Source organism: Camellia sinensis, chromosome 3 (genome assembly GCF_055761805.1).
Source record: "Camellia sinensis isolate YWXY chromosome 3, ASM5576180v1, whole genome shotgun sequence".
NCBI lineage: Eukaryota > Viridiplantae > Streptophyta > Magnoliopsida > Ericales > Theaceae > Camellia > Camellia sinensis.
The window spans coordinates 170371432-170395954 of record NC_138963.1 but is presented as its reverse complement, the minus strand read 5'-3'; the positions used below and the strand labels follow the sequence as shown (position 1 = coordinate 170395954).

Below are 24523 nucleotides of genomic sequence, written 5' to 3'. Positions count from 1 at the left end.
AAAGCCATGTTTTGCATACCAATTGGGACAACGCCTGAGACGAGAACGAGAAAGAGAAAGATCGAAGGAATGTATTAACCCAAGACAACCTTCTGTAACACCAAATTGGTAAAAAGAAAAAGAATTTTAATTTGTTAACCCAAGACAATCTTGAATTTTTTACTCTTACTATTACCACTTTATTATATAGATTTTAATTTGTTCACAATCTATTTCTGTAGGCCTCCTCCTACAACTCCATGTAGAAATTTTGGTGTGGTCATCCGTGATGAGCACGACCTTAATGTTATCCATGTTCGTGCCGTAAGTACAAAATCAATATTTTATGTATTTTATTTATATAAGATTTTTTTAATCTTTCAATATTTTATTTATATTTGTTAGGCAAAATATAAAGAAAAGGTCAACCCAATGTCTAAAGGAAAAGAAAAGATGGCTCCTTCCGGCAAGAGAATGACAAATGCATGTCAAGTGGTATATATTCTTTTTTAAAAATATGATGCAAAACTAATCAAAATTTTGAATAATTAAAATATATGAGTGTTTAAAATGAATTTATTGTTTTATGTTGTTTTTGTAGAATGATTATAATATGTTTCCCTGTAACTTGTGTGGGGATATATTTTATGAGTACCAACACGTGGCAAGGTGACGCCGACGTGTCAGCCGAGGTGCCACGTGTCCTGGTCGTGACGCCGAGGTGATCTCGGCAAGGCCGAGGTTATCTCCGAAGATATCGGAATCCGAGATAAGTGGATAAAGGACAAGAGTCCTAGAATAAAGAGAGAACTCAACCTAGATATGGACAAGAGTCCTAGATTGAGAGAAGACTTCAGTTTGGGTAAAGATAAGATTCTTAGAGAGTTTATCCTAATCCCACTAGGAGTCCCAAATTAGCAGCAAACCTAAGTCCATTAAGGCCAGGCTCCTATTGGGACTAGGATTGAGTTGGCTATAAAAGAGAGGCACCCCCATGGGTCTAAGGTATGCTTTTGATACTTAAGCTTGTGAGTTTAGCACTTGATTTATCTTTGAGAGATATACTGACTTGATCGCCGGAGTGCCCCTGGGTGGACGAACCACCGCCGGAATCTTCTCTTTCTGCTGCAGGTCAGCCAGGTGCTATCTATTCTGTCAGTGCTCTCCAGCCGGTTACTAAGCGGGCAGTGTGGTCAGAAAATCACCAACACAATTTGGCGCCGTCTGTGGGAAAGAAAGAAGAATAGATGGCCAATGACGGACAGAAGGATCAGATTAGAGACAATGCTCCTGCTGGGAGTGGGAAACCTATCGATCTTGACGTTGAAGGACGATCGCGACACAGAAACTCGTGACCAGAGTCACGGAATGAAAGATGCCGGCCAGGAAGGTAACGCACCAAAGACAACAGATCGAAGCAGATACTACAACGAAGATGACCTCCAGTTATGGAAGGATAGATACCTGCAGAGGAACGAAGACCCTTCCAGAAGAGATGCAAAGACAGGGGGGCATGAGCGCTCCCAAGGAGATAACATTCAAGTATAGAAGAGCTCAACCTGAGTGAGCAAATCCCGGATCCCAGATCCCAGAAGACATGATCTCGGCCTAGATGAGTAGGTCCGAGAAAAGAAGAGCTCAACCTGAGTGAGCAGATCCAAGATTCCAGAAGATAAGATCTCGGGACCTGAGTTCGAGAAGAGAAGAGCACAATGAGCAGATCTTAGATCCCAGAAGATAAAAAGGAAACACACAAGATCAGACTAAAGTTGGCCAGAATTGAGAAGTATGCTAGGGCTGAGGAGGACATGTCGGGAACAAAGGCGTCAGAACAAGAAAAGAGAAACGGCTCGTCGATGTGAGGCCGAAAATCAAACTCAGGTTGGAGCCAAGTAAGATCAATAGAGAAACCAAGGCCGACAACCTCGGCTTGAATTAAACCTCGGCGACAAGGTCGAAGCTACATGTATGATGAGAACCCAAGTGGATTTTAAGTTCACACTGGGGGGCAGAGAGAAGAAGAATGCATTTAACACTTGTTGAAATTTGTAGCAATTTACAAATTGAAGTTAAACCGAAGTAATGCTTAACGCTTGTTGAAATTTGTAGCAATTTACAAGTTGAAGTTAAGCCGAGATAATTGTTTATCTTCACTTGTTGAAATTTGTAGCAATTTACAAGTTGAAGTTAAGCCGAGATAATTGTTTATCTTCACTTGTTGAAATTTGTAGCAATTTACAAGTTGAAGTTAAACCGAAGTAATGCTTAATGCTTGTTGAAATTTGTAGCAGTTTACAAGTTGAAGTTAAGCCGAGATAATTATTTATCTTCACTTGTTGAAATTTATAGCAATTTACAAGTTGAAGTTAAGCTGAGATGATTGTTTATCTTCACTTGTTGAAATTTGTAGCAATTTACAAGTTGAAGTTAAACTGAAGTAATGCTTAACGCTTGTTGAAATTTGTAGCAATTTAAAAGTTGAAGTTAAGCCGAGATAATTGTTTATCTTCACTTGTTGAAATTTGTAGCAATTTACAAGTTGAAGTTAAGCCGAGATAATTGTTTATCTTCACTTGTTGAAATTTGTAGCAATTTACAAGTTGGTTAAACCGATATGATGTTTACCACTTGTTGAAATTTGTAGCAATTTACAAGTTCGTTAAATCGAGATGATGTTTAACACTTGTTGAAATTCTGTGTGAATTTACAAGTTGAACTTAAACCGATGTGATATTTAACACTTGTTGAAATTCTGTGTGAATTTACAAATTGAAGTTAAACCGAGATAATATTTAACACTTGTTGAAATTCTGTGTGAATTTACAAGTTATAGTTAAACCGAGGTTATGATAAAGGAAGATGGTTTAACACTTGTTGAAATTTGTAGCAATTTACAAGTTGAAGTTAAGCCGATATATATTGTTTAACACTTGTGAAAATTTGTAGCAATATACAAGTAGATCATTGTTTAGCACTTGTTATAACTTAAGAAAAGTTTACAAAGTTGAGATTAAACTAGTATATGTTTATCGTTGTTGAAATTTGTAAGCAATTTACAGAACAAGTACTTGCCGAAGTAAAACGTCAGGTGGCATAGCCGAGGTGTGTCACCCCGAGAAGATTGCACAAAGAAGGAAAAGTACATAAGATATGCAAAATATTCTAAGTATAGAATCATGCGAGAGCAGTTAGAAGAAGATCAAGACAGAATTCATGGTAATTGACACACCCTCGCCATACAATATCATCTTGGGAAGGCCATGGTTGCATGCAATGGGGGCAGTTCCCTCAACGTTGCATCAACTACTGCGGTTCCTAACAAAACATGGGATTGAAGAAGTAAGAGGGGATCAACTGCAAGCGGAGAATTGCTCCATGGCAGCAATGAAAGCCACCTGCAGCATTCGAGAACCAGAGAAGGTAGAGATTGAAAACAAGGACATAGAGGTCCTAGATGATGTCAGCAAGGAGCCAGCCGAGAGGAGTGAAGAGGCACTGAAAATCCTCGTCCAGGAGGGGGATGAAGAACGCTTCTTTCTTCTCGGCTCAAGCTTAGCCGAAGAAGAAGAAAGAGAATTGGAAGCTTTTTTTTAGAGCAAACATTGAGGTATTTGCTTAGACACCTTACGAAATACCTGGCATTGACCCCGAGGTCACTTGCCACCAACTGAACGTCGACTGGTCAGCCAAACTTGTAAATCCAACGAGCAAAAAGACCGACGTTGATGCACATCGAAGCAGTAGAAGAAGAAGTAGATAAACTTCTGGAGACCAAGGCCATTCGAGAAGTCAATTACCCGACATGGCTATCAAATACAGTGGAAGAAGGAATGATAATCAAGGAGCAAGGAATGTTAACATCGGCCAACAACAGACATTTTTCAGAAGCAAAAAAGGTTGCATATGCAAAGAAAACAAAAGTACAAAGATGAAGACCCTAAGAACTAGGATAAGAACGTCGGACTAATCTACTACAACGGTTGACGGTGGTTCAGCATTGGCAGTCAGCTGGGAGAGCTTCTCTACCATTATCTCGGCAACAATTTCAAGAAGGAAACAAAACTACTCGGCATCAATGGCAGGATATAGAAGACAGTTGGGAAGACTTCTCAGCAGCCTTCTCAGCCTCGAGCTCAGCATCGATCTCCCGAAGAGTTTGATCAAAGCTCTTCTCAGCGATTGGCACCTCGGAGTTTGAAGGCAAGGATTGAATGCAAGAATCTAAAAAAAGACGCAGAAAACAGAAACAAGAATGTAATTCGTAATCAAGAATGGTAATGAAGCTATTAGGAAATCAAGACAAAAAGATTGCACAAGTGTGTCAAACCAAGAACAGTGGCAGAAATCAACAGATGTGTGAACAGTGTGTATTCAAGAAGATAATTTGGAAACAACGGGTAAAACAGCAATGGTGATTAATAATGAAGCAGAGATTCTTGGAAAGCAAGAAGAAATAAAATCAGAAGGAACAGTGGCTTACTAGAAAGAGGGAAGCCGGAATAAGAATTGCCGAAGTCTGACGACAATGACAGAATGACGTAAGCTTCACCGGAGGAGAGGAACGAAGACAGTTGCAGAAGCTTGAAAGCTTGGAACAATGACGGATTTAAGCAAAGAAGCTAGAAAGAGAAAAAGCCAGAGGATTGAATGAAAAAAGAGAAAAATAGTCAAGAAGACGACAAAGTTCAAGAATAAAGCCAAGTGCACAGGCACTAAGTAAGTATGTGAAGAACAAGAAAGTAATGACCCAGACACGATACTAGCAACAGAAAGCGGATATGACAAGAACAGTGCCAGGCATTCAAACAATTTCAAAATTGAAGACATATGAAAATAGAAGGCAACAGATGGCAAGTAAACAGATTCGGAAGAGTTATGAAAGATTGAGCTTAATAGCAAGTAAAGAGTTTATGAACCTACAAAGTGAAATGAAAGCCGATATGAAAATCGCCGGAGTCAAATGGATGACTGGAATCGGGAACTCACCAGAGAGTGTGAGTGGAGCAGTTGCAAAGCTCTTGGAGTTTACGAATTAATGGAACCAGAACCTCGGCTAAGAGGTGCGATTTCAAGCAGCTTGGAAAGCATGAATCTTGATACTTGACACAAGTGGACAGAAAGGTCCAGGGAACTTTGAGGTCGGCGAGTTTAATCTCGGCCAGAGGGGCATAGATGAATGAACAGTGTAGGTTCCATCACCTCAGAATGCCGAGGTAATAGAACCTAGGGGGCAGTTGTGGGGATATATTTTCTGAGTACTAACACGTGGCAAGGTGACGCCGACGTGTCAGCCGAGGTGCCACGTGTCCTGGTCGTGACGCCAAGGTGATCTCGGCAAGGCCGAGGTTATCTCCGAAGATATTGGAATCCGAGATAAGCGGATAAAGGACAAGAGTCCTAGAATAAAGAGGGAACTCAACCTAGATATGGACAAGAGTCCTAGATTGGGAGAAGACTTCAGTTTGGGTAAAGATAAGACTCTTAGAGAGTTTATCTTAATCCCACTAGGAGTCCCAAATTAGCAGCAATCCTAAGTCCATTAGGGCCAGGCTCCTATTGGGATTAGGATTGAGTTGGCTATAAAAGAGAGGCACCCCCATGGGTCTAAGGTATGCTTTTGATACTCAAGCTTGTGAGTTTAGCACTTGATTTATCTTTGAGAGATATACTGACTTGATCGTCGGAGTGCCCCCGGGTGGACGAACTACCGCCGGAATCTTCTTTTTCTGTTGCAGGTCAGCCAGGTGCTATCTATTCTGCCGGTGCTCTCCAGCTGGTTACTAAGCGGGCAGTGTGGTTAGAAAATCACCCACACAACTTGCTATTATTTGTATGTGTTTTTCAAATTTATTTATTCTTATTTTGCATGGATACATGTGCATTTATAATGAACCATCCATAAGTTGCTACTTATATAGGCCTCGTTTGGGAAGTGGCTATTTCAGTAGGCTATTTGGCTTTTTGGCTATTTTAGTAGGCTATTTTAGTTTTTGTGTTTGGGAAGATGAGATGGATTTTATTTGAGTTGTTGTATTAAAAAATGTGTTGAAATGATGTTTGAAATTAAAATGACAAATTTGTCCCTAAAAAAATATTTTTTTAAATTACTATCAAGGGGTAAAATCGTAAAATGTTTATTGATGGAACATTTTCTCTAGCTGACAGTGTAGGCTGTGCAGTCCTTTTTTTTTTTTTTTTTTTTTTTTTTTTTTGAAAAAGCTTGCAAAAGTGGCTTTTTGGCTAAAAAAAATTTTTAGGCTATAATAGCCTCTTTAGGCACTTCCCAAATAGCGCCATAAAGAGAATAGGAAAAAAGAAATGAAGAAATAAAGAAAAAAATATATAAAGAAAGGAGAAACTAAATAAGATAGGTTTTTAATTCTTATTTAATATATAAAATAGAAAACAAAGAAAGGGAAAGGGAAAGGGAAGAAATAAGAAAATAGAAAGGGAAGAAATAAGAAAAAAATAAATAAAGATAACACTATTAAAGGTATAAAACAAATAAAATAGAAAACAAAATTAAGAGAAATGGAAGAAATAAGAAGATAGTTTCATTTTAAACACAAAATTATTCACATATTTTGCTTCAATGATAAAATATTTTCTTTTTAGGCACAAAATGATAATGTAATATCAAAAGCTGCATTGGCCCAACAGGCACAGCGAGAGCGTGAAAAAATTGAAATTCAATGCTTGCAACGAGAGCAAGAGGGATTAGAAGAATGTATTCAACTAAGACAACGTTCTTTAACACTAATTCGTCGCAATCGCACTCACTTGGAGTGGGAAACAATAACTGAAGATTCTCAGTCGGCACAAAAACGAACAATGGTTACACATCATTCTACATGTTCGTTTTCTATGCCAAGCACATCTTCAAATTCACAAAGAAATCGGTAAACTACTGTGTCTAATCTTGAAATACATACTTTTACTCATACCGTTTTATTTTACAAAATTTTATTTATACACAAATATTCGTAGGTCTACTCCTATAAATCGATTTCTTCAACAAGATCTATGTACTGATGATGAATTAGAAGATCTGCCTACGAGTATATCAATTGACGCCCGGGCACACAAAGATTCTTCTCGCCATTATCTTGGCAAGGTGGATGTATTATGTCCTTATTGTTCAGCCTTACATTAGATGGATGAAAAATTGACAAAATCATCTATAAAGCGTCCCTTATTCGAAACTTGCTGTTTGGAAGGAAAGATTAGGCTACCTTTACTTATTACACCCCCTCCACCACTTCAGTCATTGTATGATGGGAATAATGATCAATCAAAATCCTTTCGAAGTTATACTCGAGTGTACAATGCAGCCAATGCTTTTACGAGTCTTGGTGCTACATTGGATCCTAGAGTACTCAGTGGAAGGGGCCCTACATCATTCACAATTCATGGGGAATTGCGACATCGAACAGGATCACTACAACCACAACTAGGACAGGATGCGAGTTATGCTCAGCTGTATATCTATGACCCTTATTCAGCTTTAGAAATTCGTAATCATAGAAATCCTAACTTGAGAAGGGATGTTCTCAAAACTATTCAGGATAATTTGTTGCAAGTCAATGCATTTGTAGATAAATATCGCCAGGCTCATGTCATTTTACATCAATTAGACTCGGTAGGACACAATCTACCTGCTCATCTTCATTACAGTTCAACAACTGATCGACATCGGTATAACCTACCAACTACAGATGAGATTGCAATTGTAATACCAGGTGATGGAACAGAGGTAAATGGAATGAGAGATATTATTTTACATTTCTGAGGAAATAATGAGTTGATGCAAATTAATGAATGTCACCCAGCATACTTGCCATTACATTATGTTCTATTATTTCCATATGGTGAGCTTGGATGGGAACCTGAGTTGAAATTGTGGAATGTTTAGTATGATCGACCTTCAACTGATCGACTTACTCAAATGAATTTTTATAATTATCGTTTGTTTGAACGACCCACAGAGTATTCAACAATTTTGAGAGGTGGGAAACTATTTCAAGAGTTTTTGGTAGATGCTTGGGCTGCAACTGAGCAAAATCGATTAACATACTACAAGCTTAATCAAGGGAAACTTCGGGCTGAGCTTTACCAAGAGTTGTCAGATATAGATCCAGATTATGTGCGACCTGGACAAATTGGTCAAATGTTTGTTTTGCCATCTTTATTTACTGGTAGTCCTAGACATATGTTTGAAATCTTTCAAGATTCAATAGCTATCACACGATACAACCAACACCCAGATATTTTTCTTACCATGATTGCAAATCCCAATTGGCCAGAAATTACTTCAGCATTATTACCATATCAAAAACCTATTGATTGTCTTGATTTAATTGCCCGTGTTTTTGAGTTGAAGAGAAAATGTTTGATGAAGGAGATAGAAACAAATAAAGTGTTTAGAAATAAAGTTGCACATGTTTTTACAATTGAATTTCAAAAACGAGGCCTCCCTCATATGCATGCACTTTTATTTCTCAAGGGTTCAAACAAAATTTGGACATCTACTCAAGTAGACAAATTGGTCTGTGCAGAATGTCCAGACCCAAAAGATGATCCTATGCTTTTTGAAACTATCAAATGTTGAATGGTACATGGACCATGTAGTGCTCGAAATCCGCAAGCACCATGTATGGAAAATGGTAGATGCACTAAGAGATACCCTCGAGCTTTCACAGAAACAACAACTATGGATCAAGATGGATACCCTATCTATCGTCGTCGCAATAATGGTCAAGTACATACTGTAAGAGGGCAAGAAGTTGATAACAGGGATGTCGTACCATACAATGCATATCTTTCAAAACTTTTCAACTGTCATATAAATGTGGAAGTTTGTGCCAGAATGAGATGTGTCAAGTATATACATAAGTACATTTATAAGGGTTATGATCGTACAACAATGGTGTTAGGAATGATAAATGAGATTCAACAATATCTCGATGCAAGGTATATTGGACCTCCAGAAGTTGCTTGGGAATATTTGGTTATCCTTTGCATGCAGAGATGCCAACAGTTGTACGATTGGCACTTCATTTACCTAGAATGCATCGTGTTGTTTTTAACCCAGAAGAGTCATTACAAACGATTCAATCTAGAGCTGGTCAACAAATGTCAACTCTTACTGGTTTCTTTGCATATTGTGCTGCCAGTGAAGATGAATGTCCATTCACTTATCAAGAATTTCCACAACATTTTGTTTGGCTCAAGTCAGAAAAGAGATGGAAATCAAGAGAAAGGGGATATGCAATTGGTAGAATGTACTTTGCTAGCACTAATTGTGATGAAAGATTTTATCTACGTTTGTTACTAACCGTTGTCAAAGGACCAAAGCCGTTTCGGTCTTTACGCACGGTCGATAATGTTGTGCATGATACATTTAAATTAGCATGTGTTGCAAGGGGGCTTTTAAAAGATGATGAAGAATGGATACAATGCTTGAAAGAGGCTGCAATCATAAAAATTGGATATCAATTGAGGAGATTGTTTAGTATTATTCTCACCCAGTGCTCTCCACTAAATCCATGTGCATTATGGAATCAATTTTCAACGCATATATGTGATGATCTTGCACATAAGATTTGTACATTGTTTGTCATTTCTAAACCAACTGAGGCTCAAATTGAAGATTATGGTCTCCATCTTTTGAATCAAATGCTTCATGAATCAGGCAAAAGTTTAATTGACTTCCCACCCATGCCGCAACCTACTGCAAATTGGAGTGCAGTAGTTGGTAATCGATTGATAGTTGAACATCAACAACTGCAGAGTGAGGCACAACATGCAGATCCACAAATTACTATTGATTGTCTCAATAATGGACAGCAGAATGCTTATAATACAATCACTTCTTCAGTTTTCCAAAATAAAGGAACTGTTTTCTTTCTGAATGGGGGTGTAGGAACAGGGAAAACATTTTCTATACAATACGATTGCATTAAAATGTCGTAGCCTTGGGTAAATCGTTGTTACTGTGGCTTCATCTGGAATTGCATCACTGTTACTGGTAGAAGGTCGCACTGCACATTCAACATTTTCTATTCCGTTAGATGTATTGGAAAATTCACTTTGTGGGTTTAGCAAACAATCATTACAAGCTAAGTTATTTAGAGAAACAAAACTTATAATTTGGGATGAAGTTCCTATGCAACATAGACATTGTGTTGAGGTGGTTGATCGTACATTGAGGGATATTTGTGATAGTGAAAAGCCATTTGGGGGTATTACTGTTGTTCTTGGAGGAGACTTTCGACAAATCTTACCAGTTATACCCAAAGGAGCTCGTGAGCAAATTGTGAATGCATCATTAAGACACTCTGTTCTATGGAAGCATATATATATCTTGACTTTGGATTTGAATATGCGCTTGAATCATGAAGGCCATGAAAATGCTAATTTTGCAAATTTCTTGATGGAGGTAACACTACTTTAACCTGTATTATATAGATTATTTTATATTAATAAATTGTGTTTACACTTACTTTTTTATTGATTTCACTTTTTTTTAGATTGGGACCAATCCTCAAGAAATCGTTAACCTTCCATCAACAATACACAAATGTCAAGATTTGAATGAATTACTCTCTACAGTTTATCCACGATTGAATATGATAAAGACGTCAACCTCAACATTTTTAACTGAACGCACAATTCTGTCTGCGCGTAACGATGATGTTAGTGATATTAATACTACTGCGTTGAATATCTTTCCAGGGAGATTATATACTTATCTTGTAGCAGATAAAATGTCTGAAGATAATGAAATTGATCCTACCATTACAAATAGATATCCTAATGAATATTTAAATTCATTGGATCCTCCTGGGTTGCCAACTTTTAAGTTAGAGTTGAAAGTGGATTATCCTATAATATTGTTGAGAAACATTGCACCGAAAGATGAACTATGTAATGGTACAAGATTGATGGTTACTAGGTGCGACACTCGCATAATTGAAGCTCAAATTTTAACTGGAGAAAAGTTTGGCAATTTGGCATTCATACCAAGGATATCTTTGACACCATCTTCTTCAGAAATGCCTTTCCAAATGACAAGATGTCAATTTCCAGTCCGATTGGCATATGCCTTAACCATTAATAAATCTCAAGAACAATTTGTGAAATTTGTTGGAGTTAATTTGCGTATACCAGTGTTTAGCCATGGGCAATTATATGTGGCATTATCTAGATGTACATCCTTTGATCATATAAGTATTCTCCTCCCTAAAGATAATTTAGATTCTACAACAAATATTGTTTATCCAGAAGTATTGCTATAGTATTCTAAGCAGATTAAATGACGTTTTATTAGAAGGTAACCACGTAGATTTATGTCTGTTGATTATATAACTTTTTAAAAAATTTCAATTTAATAATATTTTGAAATTTGGACTTTTGTAGGATTTGACCGAAAAATCTATGGAGCTTAAACGGAGAAATACGACTACCTTGCTTCGATGAGGATGTAATAAGGTAATTTCACTCTCAAAGTATTTTGACATATATATTTTCAACAAATGTACTAATCTATATTTTTTTTGTTTCCACAAATTACCAGATTGTTGTGCATATTCCTCATTGGGGATACATAAAAGTTGATACAAAGACTTTTTTGAAAAGTAATGAGGACGAAGTTTGGGCAAATGCATATTTGAAGACATGTTATTGACACATCTTTTGTAAAGCATACATATTTTTTGTGTATGACAATATAATTTTTGGTGTATGACATGTTAGTGACACATCTTTTGTAAAACTTTAACCCACTTTTTGTAAAGTTTTAACCTACTCTTTTGGTGTATGACAGTATACCTTTATTTTTGTTTTTTGTTCAGTGTTTACACTTTTTTTACGGCCTTTTATATTTTGATATGTAATATAACTTTAAATCCTATATGTTTGTTTCTTAATTTGCATTAAGATTAGGGGGAGTTGTTATTTTATTTGAGTTTTGTAGAGTGTGTAATACAAGCAAAATTGTTATAAGTTCTTTAAGAAGAAAAATATTTCAATATATTTTTTCAGTATCTTTATCAAAAATGACACAAACTTTATAAATTTCAACATAATACGTATAAATTATAATTGCATTTTAATCTTAAAATTATTTACACCGTGCTTTTAGGCACGGGCATACGCTAGTATATATATATATATAATAATAATAAAAAAAATGACAGAAGCATCCATGTTTGAGGGATAACAAATCTGGGTTGATTTGCCAAAATTTGGAGTCCCATTACAACTGAAACAACAAATTTCGAACTAGAAAAATAAAAAACAAAAAATTAGAAAAAAAAAATGTTTATATGTCTAGAATTGCAATTCTACAACGAAATTCCATTAATATGGCCCAAAATACAGTGCGATCTGAAGCAGCGGAACGAAAAAACACCAACAGCAAGTTCCAACGGGTGCCAGAGAGAGACCTGTTTCACTTCTTCATCGACTTCTAGCGGGTGCCAGAGAGATGAGAGAATTGTTTATCAAACATGCTGCTGGAGAGTTTATGAGTTGGACAAATATTCAAAGGGTAAAATGGTCTTTTTACCCTCTGATACTTAGCAGCTGTCAACCACAATTTTCAAATGATTGAGACTCTCATTTTTTGGGGACCCCAACAATTCCTTTGGATCCACCATTGATAGTATAGGTCCTACACATACATGAGTAGGTCCACACATACATCAATAATTAAGATTCAAAGGGATTATGAAGTCTCCAAAAAATGGGCGTCTCAAGCATTTTCTCGCAATTTCAGTCCGAACAACAGTGGATTTTAGAATTTTTTTTCAAAAAGCTAAAATAACCTCTCACTGTTGTTCCCAAACACCGCAAATGAATGCATTAAATGAGGTACATTCACATGAGCTCAACTCTAGATCATTAACAAGAATCTTTAATGAGTGTTCTAATTTCAAGATAAAATCAATACAAATCTTTTACATTGTTTTATACAAATTTTGTATATTTTAATTTTTCTAATTTTAAAATAAAATAAATACAAATCTTTTACATCATTTTATATAAATTTTGCACATTATAATTTTTTTATATTTGTTTTAAGATCATAACCCAAAGATGGGCATGTTATGTACAGCCTTAAGGGTTTATTTGAATATGAAGAGTTTGTGCTCCGTTTGATTTAGGGGTGGTTTAAGATATCCTAAATAAGTGCATTTTTTTATTTTTTATGAAATATGGGTTGGGTATGGATTGGGTTTGAAGTGATGTGGTAGAGAGGTGATGTGACTAAAATAAGATGATGTGACTTAAATAGGATAGTAATTTTTTAACTTTTTATATTTTTTAGTTTATGCCAAACAAGGCCTTAGTTTTAGGATCATTATTTGAGTGTTGAATTGTGTTTTGAGTTGAATTTTAAAAAGTTAAAAATATATTTAGTTATGATTTTTGAAAATAATTTTGAGATGATTTGTAATTTTTTTTTTTTTAATTGATTGATATATAAATTGTGAGAGAATGTGAGAGGAGAAAGGAGAGAAGAGCGAGAAAAAAGTGATTGATTGATTAATAATAATAATAAAAAAAAAAGAGGAAAGAAGTTTTGAAAGTAATTTTAAGTTATATTTTAAAAATGAGATTAGATTCCCTCTAGTCCGTGATCGAATCGGAGGGTATTGTTGGGCCTGTGCAGGCCTACCACAGGTCCCGTTTCAATAATCTGAACCGTTAATGGGTAGAACTCGTCAAGTACTACATATCTATCAAAAATCACATTGATCGGATATCAATTGCTACGTGATCAAATCAATTTTGTATAAAAAAAATGGACAATGAAAAAATAAACATTTGACAGAAATTTGATCCGATAGGATAACTATCGATACCCGATCAACGTGATTTTTTATAGGCATATAGTATTCGGCAAGTTCTACATATTGAATGGTTCGGATTATTAAAACGAGACTCGTGGTGGATCATCACGGGAAAACAGTACATTCCAGTCCGTGATCGGACTAAAGAGAAGCCCAACCCTTTAAAAATATATAGAAAATGTTTAATAACTCAAAATTTTGTGGCTTCAATGGCTCAAATCTGTCAAAACGACGTCGTTTTACACTCATTTACACTCAAAACGACGTCGTTTTGAGTGATTTGAGCCATTTGAGCCACAAAATTTTAAGCTACCTAGCATTATTGAAAATATATTTAGTTAATATGTTTCATCCAAATCATGATTTAAAAATAAAATTAAAATTTAAAAAATAAACCAAACGCAACCTAAAAGTCAATTCACCCTTTGGGACTATAAAATATCCAAGGCAATAATAAGAAATGCTATTATTTGGGGGGTTGTTGTTGGAAGATTATAGAAACAACTTATAACTTATTTTAATATGAGAATTTGTGTCAGATTGTTTAGTATAATTTTTGCTTATAATTTCTTAAGCATAAATAATTTTTCTTTTAGATTGTCAAATTGTTGAGTGAGTGCCATTTTTAGCTTTTACTTTTTAATTATTAGCTTTTAATGTAAAATAATTTTCACCAAACACCCCATACATACAAAATTTTGTATGTTCACTTTTGGACTGAAGGGTCTAGATTACATGGCCCTGCCTATTTTTATAAAATATAAATTGATCATATGCCTATGATTAACTTCAAAATTTATACAAATAAATTGCTTGATTAATCATACAATCTTCTTATAATCAGTGTTTTTCTACGGGGTTAAAAATTCATACTTTATTCTCATAATGATGAGTACAATTTCTATAGTACAAAAGCCACAATGTGAAGATGTAGTTGATATACTATTATTATTATTAGCAGTCAGCACACGTGTAATTTAAATAAATAAAAATAAAATAAATTATTGATTATATATTGTGTGTTCAGTTTGAGTTTCACTCTTCTCATTTGTTTATATTATTATAAAATGAAAACAATTAGTGGTGTTAGAGCATCTCCAACGATAATAGGCATTTTACCTATCTAAATATTACTATAAGGTATATATTTTATTTTGCCTATCGACTGTTTTATGTTTTTACTCCAACCATGCTCTTTATTTTAGCTATTTATCCAAATATTATTAATTTTATAGAATGTCACGTCAACAACAAAGATGGAGGGAAATGATCCTAGTGATTGAATACATTTTGCCTAGCATTGAAGGCTAGCTACATGTAGCTAGTGAATATGAGTTGAGGCAAAATGCCTAATCATATGCCTAGTGCATTGGAATTGAAAAAAGTGAATCACACTAGGCATTTTAACTAACAAGTATTATATGCCTAGTGCATTGGAGATGCTCTTAGTCTCCATTTTTTCTAGGAAAATGATTTGGAGTCCTAAAAAAACCCCCCTAATCCCCAAAACGACATCGTTTTTGGGAACTTTTTTTTTTTTTTTGCCTTGGTTTGAAAATTCAGGAGATTAGAGGGGGGAATTTCGGGGGACATAGCACGGCCCTTTTTTCTATTTAAAACAAATAAATTATATAGATGGGAGAAGTGGAACTTCACCTTAGGTTTAATGATTTTATTTTTTACTATTTCAGTGATACATAATATATAATAAATATTTTATTTTATTTTTAATTATTTGAATTGCTCTTTGCTAACCTTGTCTGTAACAAAGATAACAATATTAGGCTCAGCCCGGATGTAGTTTTGTTTAGGTCTGTTTTGGCAGGAGGTGGCCCAACAATTTGAAGGCCTCAGGCCCAACACTTATAATTTAAAAGTTTCATATTGTAAAATTTGTTAATTATTATTATTATTTTCTTATCAAGATGCAAAATTATTAATAATATTTTATTATCAAAAATTTATTATTAATAATATCACTAATTAACTTATTTATTTATTTATTTATCAACTTATATGGTTAATAATATTTCATAGGCAATGCAAGCATTTGGTAGAGAATTTAATCTTTTAATATAATTCAGTATATCAATTAGTAGATTATTATTATTTTATTTTTCATAATTACAAAAACTTCTAATTATAAACATAAAAATAAAAATTTAAACTATCAATATGTGTAAGGTAGAAATCTTCTCTATAAGGAAAGCGAGATGAAATGCCCTTTCATTTATTCTGCAAAGAGAAACCAAATTGTCAGTGATTACCCCCAACCAAGAATGGTCGGAAGAATCTTTCGACGATCAAGTCAGAATGTTGATCGGTTATATATTATGTTTCTTAAAGAAGGATTCTTAGTTACCTTTTGTTTGTCTTCTTGCTTTACTTACTCCTTCCTTTTATAGTGTTTCTGTCTTAAGTTTCATTCGTTAATATCTGATCTAAAGGTTCTGCCTGCTTCCAAACTTTAGTCGGGTAAGTGGCCAAGTTTTCTTTATCCTTTACCATTGGATCATCTTTCTGCAGGCGGCCTAAATTGTATCAAATGTTAGTGGCCAACTTGCTGAATGCTTCGTTCGTCCAATTAAGACGATCTAACATTTGTATCGTTTAAGTAGGCCTGGCCTATATCCCTATCTCTGCTACTTGTTGTCTTCACCATTGGATAAAGATAGATCTAAGGATCTCTCTACATTCTATTGATCTTTTTCTAGAAGGAAATCTTTCAATTATTTGGGCTTTTCCTTTTCCTTTGGGCCTCCTCTCTCAGCTGTGTTTAGATTTGAGCCAATATTTTATCTCCCCACCAATGTTTTCAAAATCGGACCGGTGAGCGAACCGGAAAAGAGATCGGGCGGACAGGTTATCGGTTCAACCGTCGGGTCAAAACGGTCGAACCGTGGCGTCATAATTAATGTTATATAATTAAAAAATATAACTATAAATAAAAATATATATAAATAATCAAATAAAAATAAAAATTGTTGCATAGTATTTATTAATAATATTTAATAAAGTCATAATTGATAAAAAAAAAAGTCACTTATTTTAAAGAAATTAAATTTTTTAAACAGTTCCCCCAAACAAATTGATTGAATGCTAGATTTAATTTTGGAGGGAAATGAAATTTTCAACCCTCCCTCCAATCATTATGTTTCAAATAATTTGATTGAATCTCACATAGAATTTTGTAGGTTCTCTTTGAAAAATATTTTCCTATAAATATGAATAGACTTTCATAATCTTCTCATCTCAAGTTTTCAATAAGACTCTTCCTTTTGAGAGGAGACTTTTAAAATAAGAATTTTTAGTCAAAATTTTGAAATATATATATATATATATATATATATATATATATATAAGAAAAGAAAGAAAAGAGAAAAAAACAAAACTGGTTTTTACTAGTTTTTCACCCACTCCGAGTTTCAAGGGTTGACTGGACCGGAACAAGGCCCGATTTCTGATTCAACCGGTCCGATTGGCCAGTCTGGTCTGTGTTTGAAATCATTGCTCCCTACACAATATTATTAAAAGTGTCATTTTTCAATAAACTTTTGCCATTAAGACCCCAAAAAAAAGAAGAAAAAAAACCATCATATCTAATGATTTTAATTTTAATTTTTTGAAGTTATATATAATATAAAAAAATGTCTTCATACAATTGAATTTGTTTTAAGGATTGCCAGCCTATTTTATCATCCAATATTCAACTTGAATTATTAGGATTTGTGTACATCAACAAATCTCATCTTGGATTCTTGGCATTCATTTTGCGGGTTCTATGTTAAAATAAAGAATAAAGCTTCGGATCCCCAGTGGGGGCGCTGGGGTCTCTTCCCATTGGTCCAAACAAATTGTTTTTTTTTTTTCAGCCAATGACAAGCCGACACATGGCACTAGGGTCACTGGGGTCACCCTCACTGGGTCTGTAGCATTGCTGTAAAATAAATCAATTTTTATTTGACTATTTTTATTTTTTTTTGTCAAAAAGTCAACTTAAATCATTTAATAAAATTGTTAAAAGAAAGGAGTAAAAGTATAATCCCGCTTTAGTCATTAAAAAAGTTTATAAAAAAATCATTAAAAGGTTTTTACAAAAAAAGGTAAAAAAAAAATGTAATCCTTTTACGCATTAGTTTATTATGAACCCTTTTTTTAAGCCAATAAGTTAGCTTAAACTCACAAGGTAACTTATTCAACGAATATTTTAGAAAAATTTAAAATAAATTGAATTAGATCTGGTTTGGGAATTGGCTATTTTAATAATTTTTTGATTTTTTAATTAAAATATGAGATAAAAACAATTTGTATGTTTGAATTGATTTTTTAATTTTTTATGAAGAGATATGCAAAAAGTAGGTTGAAAAGAGATTTTTTTGACTTTTTAGTATAAGTTATAGGCTTTTTGATTTTTTTAATAACTTTTTGACTTTTAGGCAAAAACTATTCCGTGTGTTTGGTTTCAGTTTTTTGAATTCAATTTTCTAAAAACTGAGTTTTTTTTTTTCGTATTTTTTAGTTTTTAGTTAATATTTTTTAAAGTTTAACTAATTTTTTTACTTTTTTAAATGCACCTTACTTAGATATATCTACATAGTAAAATATTATGAAAAAATATTTTAAAAAATTAACAAATACACAAAAATATGAAAAATGTACTGAATTTCGTATTTTTTTTTTGTATTTTTTGGTATTTAGTGTATTTTTTAAATATTTTTTTCATAAATATCATACTTTTTAAGTGTACTTATGTTAGGTGTGCTTAAAAATTAAAAAAAAAAATCCCTGAAAACATTAAAATACGAAAAATAAAAAATAAAAAATTCTAAAAACTGAAACCAAACAATATTTATTTCTTCCCAAACGAGGCCTTAGACTTTGTTTGTTTAGAAAGAAACGGGTAATAGAATGAAAATGGCAGAAAATGAAGTGAAAGAAAGTAAAAATAAACGAAAAATTATTTTCTTGTATGTATTTGAATAGTTGAAAAAAATTGTAACAAAATGATGGAAAAAAAATATACTACGGCGTAATAGGGAGTTGTGGAGAGAAATATGGACAAAAATAAATCTTGTCAAGATTTGTAAAAAAATAAATAAATTTCTCTATATATTTTGCAAAAAATTATTATCCTAACTAACAAGCTATTATAAGTTGTACGAGAAATTTTAGTTTCCATTACTTTTTAGGATTTTCTATCTAAACAAACATATAAAAAACATATATTTTCTTTTTCTTTCATCTTTCTGTATTATCTAAACTGAGCCAAAGTGGAGAAATCCCAATCATTCAAAAGAAATTGGAGAGAAAATATGGAAAAAAATACTTGAAAAATATAAAAAGAACAATATTAGGAATACAGAAGATCAAATATAGATGTCTCACAAGGGGTTTGTGTCCCATTTTGTATTTAGTCCTGTGCGCATTTATACTTATTGATAAAATTAAAAAAAAAAAAATCTTACAATTTATTTTCTTCCCTAAAAAATTAAATGAAAAATAAGTATCCTTTTTCATTTCCTCTTTTCTATACTAATAACATTTTATTTATTTATTTATTATAATGACTTTGCATTTTTCTTGACGAAGAATTCCCAAACCATGGCAACCCTCGCCAAACAGTCCCTTAGATCAAAGCAGGAGTAAACTTCCTCCCTCTGCCGCTGCAAACTCTTCAACCTCTCCAGAATCCCCCAAATTCAATCACATACACGTCTCTCTATACCTGTATATCTACATCCATGAATCTACAAATGAGGAAAAAGTCGAAACCAAGAAACGATAAGAGATCCAAGTCTGAAACCAGTAGTGATTCAGAGGATCGGATCAGCAAATTCCCAGATGAAATTCTGATCACAATCATATCCCACTTGCCGATTCAAGAAGCCACTCGAACATCAACACTTTCTCGCAGATGGAGAAACCTCTGGACCTTCACAACGAATTTGGATTTGGGTTCTGTAGATCAAGTTCGTGTTCTTGAAACCCGATTGGGACCCTACAAATTCCAGAATTGCTTGAACAAAATCTTCGAATCCCTCAAATCTCCATCGCTCAACAGACTCAGGATTTGCTTAAACGCCATTAATGTTCAATCTGGAAGCGATTTCGCTCGCTGGGTCGACTTCGCGATCAGGAAATGCGTTCATGAGTTCGATTTGGAGATAGTGAGTTCAAAACGAGGTCAATATCCATACCCATTTCTCTGTATTTCCAATTTCGATTCACTCAAGTCCTTGTCTCTGCAATACGAAAACATCAATGCTAAACACATTGAGAGCTTCTTATCTTCGTGTCCATCGCTCGAGCGCTTGTGTTTGGCCAAGTCTGCAATTTTATCAGGTTTGAAAATTTCTGGGTCGTCCTTGAAACTGAAATACTTAGAGATTTGTTGCTGTTTCAATCTGAATTGGGTTAAGATTTCTGCACCCAATCTCGTCTCGTTCAAGTACTGGGGACCAGAAATTGCCCTCTCTCTGGACAATGTGCCACTTCTTTCAGAGGTATCTTTCTTAGAAGCTTATTGCATTTCTTTAGTGAAACATAGATTCAAACACTTCACGTGCATTCTGTCCCAGCTTCGATCACTCTCATTGACATTGAATTACCCTTGGCTCACTGAATTCCCAAAACTCGATGGACTAAGAAACCTCCACACATTGGAATTGAACTTGGGAGTTTGGGATTTCGACATCCCATTTCAGCTCTGTACTTCCATAACAACCGCATTGCCTTACTTGCACAAATTCTCGCTGCGTTTGTATTGGTTTATGAACTATGAATCAATGGGCACATGGGTACCAATCATTGAAAATGATCGCCACCATTGCCTGAAAGTTGTGGATTTGGTGGGGTTTGTTGGGTGTTCGCTTGATGTTGGGATTGTGAGGTACTTGGTTGAGAATGCTGTGTCGCTTGATAAGATAACGATTCGACCTTGCAGGGAAAGTTGGAGAAACAGCCATGGAGATTTGATGGAAGTGAAGGAGAAAGAAGAGGCTCGAGGCCGAGCTCATGAGCTTCGAGCAATACTATCTCCCCATACTCAACTTCTTGTACTTTAGTTTTTGTACAAAAGAGCTATGAACATACATTTGATAGTGTGTTCTTGTTAGATGAAACTAGTTTGGCAAATTTTAATTTTCATGACTTGCTTGTACCAAAAAACTTATATCATTCCCCCTACATGTATGAACCTTTGGATTTTGATACTTTTAGTTTTTGGAAATTTAGAAATTTTATGAAAATCAAAAATAAATACGAGTAGTGCCATTAAAGGCAAATCAACACTATGTAGAAGAGAAATGTAAGAAGTTTACATTTTAACTAGAGTGAGGATCAACTAAAATGTTAAGATGAGGTTTAGGGTTGGTTTGGGAAGTGGGTTGGCTTTTTGGCTTTTTTGGCTATTTTAGCCTGAGCTAAAAAACTTGGTTTGGGAATGACTTTTTGGCTTTTTGATTTTTTTGTGAGAGAAGAGTATAATGATTATGGGTTGAATGTAATGTTTTGTTTTTTGTTGCTAAAATAGCCTATTTTGTCTTTTGTGGCTAAAATAGTAAAAAAAGCCCAAAACCTAAGTTGCCAAAGCTTTCATTCACCAAGACCTTGTATGGTCACTTTTTTGCAAAATTGTGTTCGCTAATCTTTATTCATGCTGTAACCATTTATCAGGCTGATTATTTTGCATATTTTTAAGGACACACAACACAAATCGAACATATGTTGTAATTTCTTTTGAAATAGTTTTAGTATCCCTATAATTATTCTGAAATAATAGTGCATTTGTTTCCTTCTAAAAAATATACACAATGGCATCAAGTAAAAACTATTGGAATTTTGATTCTATTTATTTTATATGTATTTTAATTTTAATTTTAAAATTAAAATATGTTGATATGCATCTTTCTTAGTCATGCATTATGAAATAAAAATCTCTAATCCTTTCATGTAATGAAGAGAATATTAATATGATTTGAACATGTGATTATGAAGGAAAGTTAGAATGCTGTTCTATCTGTTTTGTATAAAAAATATTCTTGTATTTCACCATAATCTTGAAACGATGATGTTGCCGGTTGTGATGTGAATAATATGGTGATGGTAGTTGTATGAGTAATGTGGCAGTAATGGTGGTGGTAAAACTCTTGTTAAGTCCAAAAAATATTTTTATTGAAATTTGTATTTTTTCATACTGAAACAATTTTTGCTGAAACAAATAAAGATACAATTTAATTTTCAAAAACAAAAACACTAATAGTTCCAACATCTAAGACAAGCGTGTTACAAAAGAGGAGTGCTATGTATATATTAAATTTTCATTGAGAAGTGAAAGAATTAGATTCTTATTTATTTGTGAGCGTAATTTCTCCTTCAATAGTAATCGGGAGTCACACTAATTCCAATCCTCTCCAAATACAAGAATTATAGAAATTCAGAAATCACATTTTCATTTCCTCTGAATATTTTGCCATCAAAATTAAGTGTTGGAAATATACAACCATAGTTATGTAAGTGTAAATGAATTATATAGGTTAATATTAGGGATACTAAATTTTTTACCTAACAATACTACGTATTTCCAAAAAACATCTCTACAACCCCCACTCACTTGTGATTGGTCCAAGAAGAAAAGAACAAAAAAAAAAATCACATAATTGGTCCACATCATTTTGGGAGTAATGGAGCCCCCAACTTTGAGAGTCCCAAGCATTTTTTAATTTTTATCAAACAAATGACCAAATATCTTATATGAGTGCGAGTTCGGCCTATAGCATTTTCCATTATATAACCACAATTAACCTAAAAACTGGTGCCTCGAGCCAAAATGGCAATATAAGAACTATTGAGGAGTTTAGTGTTGGAATCCTGTCTATTAGAAAAAAGAAAAAAGAAAATTAAATCCTTTCATAACCCAAAAAATTTGGGCTATTTACCGCTGGTCCTGGCTACGAATTTGTTTTGATGGGCTTTGTTGTAGTTAATGGGTTGGGCTTTGAATTAGGAAAAAGCCTTTTGAGGGAAGGTTTAGAGACGGCCCTTTCGGTGGGCAAAGCAGATATAATGTACAATTTATTAGTTCAACAACACCCCTTTTTATGGGTTTATGTATGTACTCTTTCCAATAATCTGTAGCACCAAATAAACTGTGAAATTAAGGAAAAATTTCAATTTAGTGCACTTTCAAAAAAAATAATTACAAATTTATGAAAAAAAATATAATTTTAATTATTAATGTTGTCACTGATATGTAATTATTTTTAGAGTAATGATTCATCCCCCATTTTCCCCCACCCCTTTGACCCCCTCTCTCTCTCATTGGTTGTCTTTTCTTTTTCTTTTTCTTTTTTTTCCTGCTCCTCCAATCACCCCCTGCCACGTGGCAAAGGGGGGGTGAGGGGGTGACCCCCAGAAGGGGGTCCCAAACATTATTCTTATTTTTAACAAAGTGCACTAATCTATAATTTCCTCTAAAATTAATTGATACATAGTCTGATGCACTTCCACTCTACAGCTACTTTTAATTTTCCAAGCCCCTTTGTTTTCCCATGCAGGTAAGGTATCGTTCATGACATCGACTGTTCCATCACTATAAAAAAAAACCTATTCCTTCATGCAAATCCATCAATTACCCCTTTCTCTCCACTCCACTCCACTCCACCCCACCCCACCATGGCTATGAAGCTTTTCCTTTTCACTCTCCTTGCAGCATGGGCCATGACAACATCAACAATGGCTTCTGCACCGTCAGCAGAACCAACTCCGAGCCTAGCCGAGCGGTTACAGTCCAACGAATCATCGAAATGCTGGGACTCAATGCTTGAGATCAACTCATGCATTGGAGAGTTCATCATGTTCTTTCTCAATGGTGAGACCTACATTGGTCCTGGATGTTGCCAAGCCATTCGAACCATCATGCATGAATGCCGACCCTCCATGCTTAATACCTTAGGGTTTACTTCGCAGGAGAGTCATGTGCTTGATGACTACTGTGAAGGCGCGGAGGATGTGATTCCACCACCACCATCGTCTACTATGATTCCATTAATGGAGGATTTGAATCATTAGGGGGTTATTTGGGCATGGTGGTTGGTTCTATTGTGTTTTTGCCACTATCACTATTGTTAAATGCTGATAGAGATATATGAACTTTGTTTATGTGGTCTATGTTTTGCTAAGTTTGGTTATAATTGAGAGTCCATGAAATGAGATTTATGAACTATTTGCATATGTAGTGATTGAATTGTGCATAATCAAGGAGGTGAAATCAATTAATTATCTAAGTTGGGTAGACCTAATAACTTTTGGTCATATTTGATTCACAAAACTAATAGTGAAGTATTAATAATCCTATTAAATTAGCGTGGTATTCACTATTCAATCGGATTAATATCCATTGGATTCATAATCCCACCCCTACCCCATTACTAATAATCCTACAAATTTGTTGGATTAATTATTCTAAACCAAAATGTTAAAACAAACATAGGATAATTGAGCCCACGAATTAATAATCTCAATACCATACTCTAATCCACCCAATCAAACATGTCCTTTAAGTTGAGTAGACCACCCTTAGGCTTGAATGGTTCAAAATTTAATTTTCTACTCCTTTGAATCACCCCTGGGACGGATCATTATATTATATATATATGCGATTGAAAAAACTTATATATATATTTAGCAGT

The 24523-nt window shown here is 34.3% G+C and overlaps 2 protein-coding genes across 2 annotated transcripts; both read left to right on the top strand.

Annotated features, from left to right (window-relative positions):
* The first annotated feature begins 9006 nt into the window (after positions 1-9006).
* LOC145822017 (uncharacterized) lies at positions 9007-9951 on the top strand. Its single transcript, XM_082918589.1, has 2 exons — positions 9007-9526; positions 9671-9951. The coding sequence occupies exons 1-2, from the start codon at positions 9007-9009 to the stop codon at positions 9949-9951; spliced, it is 801 nt and encodes a 266-aa protein (XP_082774715.1).
* A 9421-nt stretch (positions 9952-19372) lies between these two features.
* LOC114323543 (F-box protein At5g03100) lies at positions 19373-21046 on the top strand. The gene has a single exon (XM_028271149.2). The coding sequence runs from the start codon at positions 19577-19579 to the stop codon at positions 20897-20899; it is 1323 nt and encodes a 440-aa protein (XP_028126950.2). The 5' UTR covers positions 19373-19576; the 3' UTR covers positions 20900-21046.
* Positions 21047-24523: the final 3477 nt, after the last annotated feature.

Coding starts and splice junctions, on each gene's coding strand:
- LOC145822017 (XM_082918589.1), top strand. CDS start 9,007: ATGCCAACAGTTGTACGATTGGCACTTCATTTACCTAGAATGCATCGT. Junction 9,527..9,670: donor GTGCTCTCCACTAAATCCAT/GTGCATTATGGA, acceptor TTCATGAATCAG/GCAAAAGTTTAATTGACTTC.
- LOC114323543 (XM_028271149.2), top strand. CDS start 19,577: ATGAATCTACAAATGAGGAAAAAGTCGAAACCAAGAAACGATAAGAGA.